Source organism: Cherax quadricarinatus, chromosome 4 (assembly GCF_038502225.1).
Source record: "Cherax quadricarinatus isolate ZL_2023a chromosome 4, ASM3850222v1, whole genome shotgun sequence".
NCBI lineage: Eukaryota > Metazoa > Arthropoda > Malacostraca > Decapoda > Parastacidae > Cherax > Cherax quadricarinatus.
In genome coordinates this window covers 69,295,699-69,307,622 of record NC_091295.1, presented here as the reverse complement: position 1 = coordinate 69,307,622, position 11,924 = coordinate 69,295,699, and the positions used below count along the sequence as shown (strand labels likewise).

The window sequence follows — 11,924 nt, the reverse complement described above, 5'->3', positions numbered from 1 at the left end:
CATTTAATGTGCCCCAGAGCAATTATATAGTATTAATATGGAGTCTTCTAGACTAAATGATTTTTATGTGTACCTGAATGCCAGCACTAAGTTTAGATACAGGTACATAAAAGTATAATTATCAGTATATACAAAATTTGCAATAATTTTAAAACTACTTAAATTTTGGAAGGTTTACAGACACTGGAGACACTCGCCAAGGATGTAGTGGCGTGCAGAGGCCATATTAGCAAGTTGGGTAGGAAAGGGGGAAGCTGTATAACAAGTCTCATTCAAAATTTCTGTATTAGCCAAACTAAAGCAGGGCTCTCCTATATGTATTATTGAACCAGAAGTGCTTTGGCAAGTTACATACCTCAGCTTTTGAAGCACCTGCCATGTAATATATATGTTCTTGCTTCTCCTTCATTCGCTCAACGTAACTTGACAGAGAAGTCTGCTTATCCTTGCTGGCTGAAGTCAGAAAGCGTAGTAATTTGGCTAGACGAGTGCGGTTTGCAGAGTCTTCAATTGATCCCAACTTTATGCTGTTAAATTAATGAAACTAAGTAAACATTAAAAGCAAAACTTTTGCAAAAAATTTTGCAACATTTGCACATTTATGCTGCAGTTACCAAGTGATAATTTTTTCAACTTAAAATGCCATAATCTTAAGCATCAGCTTCCACTTAGTTTTATTCAATCATAAAAAAAACTATTCTATTTTTAATCTTTCACGGGAATTTTTATTTCTGGGCATGCTTCTCAATGAGGCTTTAATAAACAATCCTTATTTTTCCTGTATCCTCCATGTTCCTCTGCATTCCTACCTTGTTTATTGCACACTAACTGATATCTAAAAAAACTTATGTGCTGTTAAATCAGAATTCTATACATTTAAGCCTCAAATTTCAATTTAGCAGCAGAGTCCATATTTTGATTACACTAGAATATTCAGACCCAATAAGGTTGAAAAGGTAAATATTCATTAAGAGATTGAGGCAATTAACAAAGGCTGAGTTTAAGTTTCAGCAACACCAGATGCTACAAGGTAATTTGGAAAATAAAGTTGTAAAGAGTAAAGTTAAATGACCTATCCCAAAAGTTATGTAAACCCACCTACAGAACTTTCATAGACATGGCTAGTACATGAAGCACTATAAACCTCAAAGGGCAAGTAAGGGTCTAGAGTAAATGGTAGCTTAAATTTTTGAACTGTACATCAAAATGTGTACTTACTTTGTAGAGTATTCTTTCCAGAATTTTTCATATTCTTCTGGTTCCATTTTTTTAATCATATCTAGAGTCTTGCGTACCAGTTTCTTCTTTATGACCTTTAACAGTTTGTGTTGTTGAAGATTTTCACGAGAAACGTTCAGAGGCAAGTCGTCAGAATCTACCACCCCTCTAATGAAGTTCAGGTAATTTGGCATCATATCCTAAAACAAATTCAACTTTAGCCAAATTGCCATTACAGCTATAATACATAAAATTTTGAAAGTACTGCAATCTCCTGCATTTGAATGTTTCAATTAAAATAAAATCCAAATAATTTGCAGATTAAGGTACATATTTAAGCCCTTCACCAATATATTACAATGCTATACAAAACCAAGTTCTACTAATTCCAGGTAGAAATATACTAACCCCTCCTGTATGAATTAGTAAATGTAAAAAGAAAAGCTTGTTTTTTTCTGTTAAGTAAAAGGACACCACTGACCATCTCCCACCAAGGCAGGCCACCCTACCTTGATGGGAGATTGAAGGAGTTACAAATGTTTAATGCAGGATGAAGGAGGGGCAGTGGCTTTCAAATGCTGCAGTGAAGAGGAAAGAAGGTTTGAGAACAAGGCAGTCTGAATTTAACCGACTTTAGAATCTAAAAATTAGGACTGGTATTATGGAAGTGAATTCAAGAGGAAGGATGCAGGGAAGGGGTGGGGAGCTTTGGACACTTAGGGAACAGCAGAATATGTGTAAGTACAGTAGGACAGTGGTGAGGGAAGTAATATCAGGAAATCTGAGGATGAAAGGAGTGAGTGACATTTTATTACTAGTCATTAAAGGAGCACTAATCATGCAGCACCTGGGGAATCAGGGAAACTAAGAGGAAGTACAATTCCTTTGATCATGCATCCTTCAAGGAACCTATCAAGGGGTGTTTGGGTGGGGTCTTTAGTATCAAGCAGGAATACTATATGCAAGGCATTCACAATTCACAAAATAGTAATGACACTATTGCAAAGAAGCCACCGTACAGGTGGGGATTGTAACCACAAATGTATGTGGTCAGTGATGCCTATGTTAACCTTCCTATGATGTATATTATAATCAAGGGGGAAGCACTAAACCCGGAGGATTATACAGCGCCTGGGGGGGGGATGTGGAAGGTATTCAGGCTTAATTCGGGGAACTGGAGCACAGATCCAATTCCCTAAATCAAGAGCCCCTCACCAACATCAAGGAACCTTCCTTGAGGGGCCTATGATGTATAAATATATCTAGTTGGACAAATCTTTTTGTAGCCAGCTGGCCCAGTGGCTAATTCATTGGTAGAGTTTTAAGACTTGCTAGCTGCAAGTGGCTTGGGAGGCATTCATGTCTGACCCAAGGGGAGTTACCAAATAGCCCCTCATAGCTGTCAAGGAACCTCTGTGTAAATGTTTAAGTATAACCATGTCTTGTGGCTTGACTGAGCAAGGTATCCTTTATGAAGGGTTGCCAAGGAAAATCATGGGGGCAACATTAAAATTACATTGGACAGTAGAGCATTTCATTTTTATATAGACAAGTCCTTTCATGGGAAGAAGGTGAATCACCATACACAAATAAACTATCCTAAGATATGAAATGGTTCAGAGCTTAAATCCTTTTACTAATATTGCAGACTAATAACTACATTCCTGGAAATTTAGTATGCAGAACCAGAAAATGGAGAGAATGGAGCGAAACAGAATGACTTCAAGACTATCAATCTGTAGTGGAAGGAAGGTGGGGTAGGGGTCGGCCTAGGAAAGGTTGGGAGGGAGGGAGTAAAGGTTTTTTTTGTGCGAGGGGGGTTGGACTTCCAGCGGGCATGCGTGAGCATGTTTGATAGGAGTGAATGGAGACAAATGGTTAATACTTGACATGCTGTTGGAGTGAGCAAGTAACATTTATGAAGGGATTCAGGTAAACTGGCAGGCCGGACTTTAGTCCTGGAGATGGGAAGTACAGTGCCTGGACTCTGAAGGAGGGGTGTTAATGTTGCAGTTTAAAAACTGTTTAAAAACTGTAGTGTAAAGCACCCTTCTGGCAAGAGTGATGGAGTGAATGATGGTGAAAGTCTTTTTCGGGCCACCCTGCCTTTGTGGGAATTTGCCAGTGTTAATAAAATTAAACCAGAAAACTTTATATCAGTTGTGATTTATCTGTGGCATCAATGTTCCTAAAGCTGTTTCCCATGATCATACAATTATCAAGTCTACAATTAGGCAGAGTAAGTATATCAAAATATCCTTCAACTCAGCCCTGTAAACCACACATTTAAACCAAAGCTAGACCAAACTAGTGATAAAAGTACAGAGTAAACAACTAACACTACTGCATCAAGGAGTCTGCAGTGGCAAACAATGAAGGTCTAACCAAATGGTTGCAAAATTGTTAAGTTAGACATGTGCAACTCTTGGGTATCTTTATTGAGGAAACATTTTGCCACACAGTGGCTTCATCAGTCCATACAAAGGATAAACTTGAACAGGAGGAGGAGGAGGAGGAGGAGGTAATCAGTCCCTCAACCTTGAGTATGTGGTCAGTCCATCAATCTTGAATAGAATACGGCATATGAGCGGAGAAGCAGCTTATAAACCGTATGGCAGGACAGATGCAGCAGTCGTAGGTGGCGTCACATTTGTCCAATGTAGAAGTAGATCGTGCCCAAGATTTAGGCAAGTGAAGAATTCCCAAGTATTAAGATCCCAAGAAGTTGCAGTGTCTGACAGGATTGTAGATGAATGGTTCAAAGAACCATTGGACAAATGTGATGCCACCTACGACTGCTGCACCTCTCCAGCCATACGGTTTATAAGCTGCTTCTCCGCTCACATGCCGTATTCTATTCAAGGCTGATGGACTGACCACATCGACTCAAGGTTGAGGGACTGATTACCTCCTCTTCCTCCTGTTCAAGTTTATCCTTTGTATGGACTGATTAAGCCACTGTGGCAAAACGTTTCCTCAATAAAGATACCCAAGAGTTGCACATGTGTAATTTAACAATGTGTGTTCTTTGAACCATTCATCTACAATCCAGTTGCAGAACTGTATAGCTTACTGATCTACTTCAGGGTCCACAAGGCCTGAAAATTACCTATGTGGGACCTGTCATAACCTTTGCTCCAGCACACTAACGGATTCTTGGCCCAGGCCACACAAGGATTGAACTTTAGATATACAAAGTTCATGAAAAAAATTTTACAATACCTAAAGTAACTTTTTTCAACAAGTCGGCCGTCTCCCACCGAGGCAGGGTGACCCAAAAGAAAAAATCCCAAAAAGAAAATACTTTCATCATTCAACACTTTCACCACACTCGCATCACTTTTTGCAGAGGTGCTCAGAATACAACAGTTTAGAAGTATACACAAAGATACACAAATCCCTCCAAACTGCCAATATCCCAAACCCCTCCTTTAAAAAGTGCAGGCATTGCACTTCCCATTTCCAGGACGCGAGTCAGACTATACGAAAACAACCGTTTCCCTGAATCCCTTCACTAAATATTACCCTGCTCACACTCCAACAGATCGTCAGGTCCAAAGTACCATTCGTCTCCATTTACTCCTAACACACTCATGCACGCTTGCTGGAAGTCCAAGCCCCTTGCCCACAAAACTTCTTACCCCCCTCTCCAACCCTTTCGAGGACAACCCCTACCCAGCCTTCCTATCCCCTATAGATTTATATGCTTTTCATGTCATTCTACTTTGATCCACTCTCTCTAAATGACCAAACCACCTCAACCCCTCTTCTGCCCTCTGACTAATACTTTTATTAACTCCACACCTTTTCCTAATTTCCACACTCGGAATTTTCTGCACAATATTTACACCACACATTGCCCTTAAACAGGACATCTCCACTGCCTCCAACCATCTCCTCGCTGCTGCATTTACCACCCAAGCTTCACACCCATACAAGAGTGTTGGTACTACACTTTCATACATTCCCTTCTTTGCCTCCATAGATAACGTTTTTTGACTCCACATGTACCTCAACGCACCACTCACCTTTTTTTCCCCCCCCTCATCAATTCTATGATGAACCTCATCCTTCATAAATCCAAACGCCGACACGTCAACTCCCAAGTATCTGAAAACATTCACTTCTTCCATACTCCTCCCCAATTTGATATCCAATTTTTCTTTATGTAAATCATTTGATACCCTCATCACCTTACTCTTTTCTATGTTCACTTTCAACTTTCTACCTTTACACATAAGCACAGTATCATCAGCAAAAAGTAACTCAATTCCCATTTTGAATTTGATTCCCCAAAATTTAATCCCACCCCTCTCCCGAACACCCTAGCATTTACTTCCTTTACAACCCCATCTATAAATATACGTATTAAACAACCATGGTGACATTACACATCCCTGTCTAAGACCTACTTTTACTGGGAAGTAGTCTCCCTCTCTTCTACACACCCTAACCTGAGCCTCACTATTCTCATAAAAACTCTTTACAGCATTTAATAACTTACCACCTATTCCATATACTTGCAACAACTGCCACATTGCTCCTCTGTCCACTATCATATGCCTTTTCTAAATCCATAAATGCAATAAAAACTTCCCTACCTTTATCTAAATACTGTTCACATATATGCTTCAATGTAAACACTTGATCTACACATCCCTTACCCACTCTGAAGCCTCCCTGCTCATCCGCAATCCTACATTCTGTCTTTCCTCTAATTCTTTCAATTATAACCCTACTGTACACTTTTCCTGGTATACTCAGTAAACTTGTTCCTCTAATTTTTAGTCTTTTGTCCCCTTTCCCTTTATATAAAGGGACTATACTTGCTCTGCCAATCCCTAGGTACCTTCCCCTCTTTCATACATTTATTAAACAAAAGTACCAACCACTCCAACACTATCCCCCCCCTGCTTTTAACATTTGTCATGATCCCATCAGTTCCAGCTGCTTTACCCCCTTTCATTCTACGTAATGCCTCATGTACCTCCCCCACACTTACATTCTGCTCTTGTTCACTCCTAAAAGATGGTATACCTCCCTGACCAGTGCATGAAATTACTGCCTCTTTCTTCCTTAACATTTGAAAGTTCCTCAAAATATTCTCGCCATCTACATAATACCTCCATCTCCCCCATCTACTAACTCCCCTACTGTTTTTTAACTGAAATCCATACTTTCCCTAGGCTTTAACTTTTTTAACTCCAAAAGTTTTTTTCATTAAAATTTCTTGACAGTGCCTCTCCCACTATCATCTGCTCTCCTTTCGCATTCTCACCACTACCTTTCTTTTACTCTCCATATACTCTGCTCTTCTTATAACACTTTTGTAAAAACATCTCTTAAGCTACCTTTTCCTCTTATCACACCCTTTACTTCATCATTCTACCAATCTCTTCTTTCCTCCTGCTCCCACCCTCCTATAACCACAAACTTCTGCCCCACATTCTAATACTGCATTTTTAAAACTATTCCAACCCTCTTCAACCCCCCCACTAATCTTTGCACTAGCCCACCTTTCTGCCAATAGTCGCTTATATCTCACCCGAAGTTCCTCCCTTAGTTTATACACTTTCACCTCCCTCTTACTTCTTGTTGCCACCTTCCTCTTTTCCCATCTACCTCTTACTCTAACTGTAGCTACAACTAAATAATGATCCAATATATCAGTTGCCCCTCTATAAACATGTACATCCTGGAGCCTACCCATCAACCTTTTATCCACCAATACATAATCTAAATAACTACTTTCATTACGTGCTACATCATACCTTGTATATTTATTTATCCCCTTTTTCATAAAATATGTATTACTTATTATCAAATCTCTTTCTACACAGCTCAATTAAAGGCTCCCCATTTACATTTACCCCTGGCACCCCAAATTTACCTACTACTCCCTCTAACATTTTTACCCACTTTAGCATTGAAATCCCCAACCACCATTCCTCACACTTGATTCAAAACTCCCCACGCATTCACTCAACATTTCCCAAAATCTCTCCCCCCTCTACACTTCTCTCTTCTCCAGGTGCACACACTTATTATAACCCACTTTTCACATCCAATCTTTATTTTACTCCACATAATCCTTGAATTAATACATTTATAGTCCCTCTTTTCCTGCCATAGCTTATCCTTCAACATTATTGCTACTCCTTTTGCTCTAACTATTTGAAACCCCTGACCTAATTCCATTTATTCCTCTCCATTGAAACTCCCACCCCCTTCAGCTTTGTTTCACTTAAAGCCAGGACATCCAGCTTCTCATTCGTAACATCCACAATCATCTCTTATCATTTGCACAACATCCACGCACATTCAGACTTCCCACTGACAATTTTCCTATTCTTTTTAGTAATCTTTAGAGGAAAAAGGGTTACTAGCCCATTGTTCCTGGTATTTTAGTTGACTTTTACAACACGCATGGCTTACGGAGGAAAGATTCTTATTCCACTTCCCCATGGATATAAAAGGAAAAGTAATAAGACCAAGAACTATTGAGATAAAATCAAAGAAAACTCGGCTGAGTGTGTATAAATGTGTACATGTATGTGTAGTGTGACCTAAGTAGAAGTAGCAAGACATACATGTAATCTTGCATATTTATGAGAGACAAAAGACATCAGCAATCCTACCATCATGTAAAACAATTACAGGCTTTCGTTTTACACTCACTTGGCAGGACGGTAGTACCTCCCTGGGTGGTTGCTGTCTACCAACCTACTACCTATTAAAAAATTACACTAAATTATAAAATTACAGTAAATTAGTAAAATATCAAAACAAGCACTTTTGTTACAATTAAAGATTAACTACTACAAACCTGAAAATCGTCAGTAATGAACACTCTTCGAACATAAAGCTTTATGTTATCTGTTCGTGTACCATACTTGTTGAAAGACTCTGAAGGTTGAACTTCTGGTACAAACAGTAGTGACTTGAAGGTAACTTCTCCTTCAGCTATAAAGTGGGTCTTTGCCAGAGGGTCCTTTGAATCTTTGCTGAGTGTCTTGTAAAATTCATTGTACTCTGAATCTTCAATGTCTGCAGGCCTGAAATTTCAAATACAGGTATGTACAATACTCAAATTCATACAAAGATTGGTGCATGAATTTGAGAAGGATGTATAACAAAATTAAAAAGAAAAGAAAGGTAATGAGGGGCAACCAAGTCTAGGCAATGACTGGAGGAAGTGTTGGAGTTTACACATCAGTAAACTTGTCTATGGGGGGGAAGTGGATGTGAAAGTATGGAAAAATTAAGATAGGGGAATGTGCCATAATAGTGGTATTAAAATCATACAAGGTAGCTAAAAATTAATCGGAAAATGCCTCAAACTACGTATCTGCTTATAACTGTAGCAATGATGCAGCTATAAGCATGCATGTACGAGTAATGTGTGGCGAGGCTATTATGCAGAGAATCTTAAGTTTAGAAATTAAAGGGCAATATGGTATCAAGGGTACAAGTCAAGAAGGCTGAGGAGGGGGGGGTCAACAAGAAGGGTTTGGGCATTCAAAGGTGGGAAGTAGGTGATAGGCTGTAAAAACCTGGTATGGAAAGTAGAAGGGGTCATACTAGGAATTGTTTGAAGGGAGATTAACCCCCTTGACTGTCACAACCCCAAATCCTGAGGTCTCTTGATGTCTCAATTTAAAAAATTATTTTTATGAAATGAAAGAATCTTTTCCAGATTGTAATGACACCAAAAGAATGAAATCTGATGGAAAACTACGAATTACATTCCCGCGAAGTTAGTGACCTCTGCGATATTTACGAATTTGCAATTTCGCCCACTTTGAGCCCTATTTTCGGCTAATTCCATTGTTCCAGTTGGCCAAACTGCTATTTCTTTAGAACTATTTTTTTTTTCTATCAATTGAGTACAAGAAACTGCCCATTTACCAACTTCAACTACCCAATAAAGTGGTCAGAAATTTGCAATTTGGCCAATTTCATGAAAATTAAAAAAGGACAATTTCAAAATAGGGTCCAGAATGAACTATGCAGACATTCCTGGCTCTGTTCATCAGTCGTGTCTCCAGGCCCCACTGATATTACTTTCTTTCCATTTTGTTTTTATACCTTTACCTTTGAAGAATTTTGAGAGTATATCTACCGAGCCCAGCCATGGGCCAGGCTCGTCTGGTCAACCAGGCTGTTGCTGCTGGAGGCCTGCTGCCCCACAGCCATCACATTATTATTATTATTATAATCAAAAAGAAGCGCTAAGCCACAAGGGCACAGCCATCACAGCCTGGTTGATCTGGCACCTGGTGAAGATACTGGTCTAGTTTCCTCTTGAAGGCTTCAACACTTGTTCCAGCAGTGTTCGATATCTTCTGGAAAGATATTGAAAAGTCTGGGACCCTGGATGTTGATACAGTGTTCCCTTATTGTCCCCACCACACCCCTGCTCCTCACTGGGTTTACACTTCCTCCCATATCTCTTACTCCAGTATGTTATGGCAATGTGCAGATTTGGGACCAAGCCCTCGAGTACCTTCCAGGTATATATCATGTACCTCTCCTCCGCTTCAATAAGTACATGTTCAAGACTTGCAGGCGTTCCCAGTAGTTTAGGTGCTTTACTGGCTCAATGCGAGCCGTAAACGATCTCTGTTCCAGCTCCAATATTTCTCCTGCCCTGAACGGGGCCATCAGCACTGAGCAATATTCCAAGTGAGGGAGCACTAGCGATTTGAAGAGTCACCATCGGCATCGTTTCCCTTGTTTTGAAAGTCCTCAATACCCACCCAGTCATCTTCCTGGCTGTCGTGATCTTTGTCTTATGGTCTAAAAGAAAGGTCTGCTGACAATTATTCCTAGGTCTTTTGTGTGTTCCTTATGTTCTATTTGGTGACCCTCTTGCATATAGTGCTCCTTTTGAGTTCATTCTTTCCATACCTAAGCAGCTGGAACTTATCACCATTGAATGTCATGTTTTCCACTGCCCACTGGAAAAACCCTGTTCATGTCTTCCTGTACTTTTTCAGTGTCCTCTACCATACTGACTTTCATGCTTATTTTAGTCATCTGCAAATGATACAAAAGTGTGCCGGGTGTTTTTGTCTGTGCTATGAGGATGAGGAACAGCAGAGGTGCCAGGACAGTGCCTTGGGACAGCTTTTGACCTCACTGATGCTGGATCTTGCCCTGTTCACTACTACTATTGCGTTCTGTGTTAGGAAAAAATCCATCTGCCTACCTTTCCCATAATGCCTACGGCCTTCATTGTGCACCATCACTCCATGATCGCATATGTCAAACGCCTTTGCAAAATCTGTAAATCACATCTGCGTTTTGGTCGTCTTCCAGTGGCTCTAATTCTGTCAATGGTTCAGCAGCTGTGACAGACTATGATCGTCCTGCTTTAAAACCATGCTGGTTCAGGTTATGTTGGTTGTGCTGGCCCATGAAATTTGTAACCTGCCGTCTCATCACTCTTTCGAAGATTTTTATGATGAGAGAGGTTAGGGCTACTGGTCTAATTTTTAGCTAGTGCTCTACTGCCTCCCTTGTGCAAAGAAGCTATGTCTGCACTCTTTAAGGCCTCTGGTATTTCACCTAGATCTAAGCTCTTTCTCCAAAGAATACTGAGGGCTCGTGCTAGTGGTACTTTGCACTTCTTTATAAATAGAGCATTCCATGAATCTGGTCCAGGTGCTGAGTGGGCATATTTTCCATTTCTTTCTCAAAATTGTTATGCAGACTACTGCAATATTTTAATAATTTTATAATGTCAACCCACTCATGACTGCATATTAGAATGGCTACTTGGATATTTACTTTTGTTTACTTTTTGAACATCAGCAAAAGTAAAGCATTTCCCTTTTTGAGCCCCATTTCAAGGTTTTCATAGTAAAACCAATCAAAATCACCTCTTTCTGTTTTCCATTCTATCAAATGAGACCAGGAAAACTAGAATACGTTTAGACAAAGTTGGCATTTTAATTAAAAACAAACTTCATGCACTGCTGCAGGATTTTTTTTTATATGGTGCACACTGACCACAGACCTATTCTCCCACACGTGGGCCTACCAGCTTTCTTCTGCTCGATTTGAAGCCACTAGAATTTATGAGTATACGTCAAAAATGTTGGCTTGCAAGACATACGACCAAAACAGTCAAAGGGTTAAGAGGCTTTGAATTTTAGGAGTTAACATTGGCAAGCTTTGGAGTTGTGAATGGAGACAAGGAATTGCTAATGCAAGTGCTGTCAAATGTGGGCAAGAAAAAACTATTCAAGGAATACAATTAGCCAGAAGGGCAGTGCCTCAACTGAGCAGTAGTGATGTTGCAGTAGAAGGGTAATTTAATGTTGGAAATTCTGGAACTGAATGTTAAATATTCTTTGGGTCACCCTGATTTGTAGGGTGGCAAAAATTTAGTCTAGTAGGTGGATTATCAAAGTTCATAATTACTATTGTATTAGCATTCAAAGTCTACTGCAGACATACCTTGAGAAATAATTAAGTTCCTAAACTGATAATTCAAAATTTGTCTTTAGATTCTTAGCATTCTATTGCTATCACCCAGAAAGTAACCAAATATTAAACTTACTTCCTTGTCCAGATGGGCTTGGCATCATTAAGCAGGGTCCAGTCCCATGTAGTTTTAGATACTTTCTTTGTCTTTGGTTTGTCTTTCTCTTCCTCCACTCTCCCTTCCTCATCATCCTCCTCAACCTATACACAAAGTT

General features: G+C 39.7%; 1 protein-coding gene across 2 annotated transcripts in view; it reads right to left on the bottom strand.

The window, feature by feature from the left end:
* The window catches only part of Gp93 (heat shock protein 90 Gp93), a 44,327-nt gene that overhangs the window by 10,892 nt on the left and 21,511 nt on the right, over nucleotides 1-11,924 (bottom strand). For both annotated transcript variants that reach the window (XM_053770608.2, XM_053770609.2), the window contains exons 8-11: nucleotides 11,786-11,910; nucleotides 8,045-8,273; nucleotides 1,219-1,418; nucleotides 356-527 (exon numbers count right to left, since the gene is read on the bottom strand). In XM_053770608.2, the coding sequence (XP_053626583.2) occupies nucleotides 356-527; nucleotides 1,219-1,418; nucleotides 8,045-8,273; nucleotides 11,786-11,910 (726 nt within the window). The remainder of the gene's footprint in view (nucleotides 1-355; nucleotides 528-1,218; nucleotides 1,419-8,044; nucleotides 8,274-11,785; nucleotides 11,911-11,924) is intronic.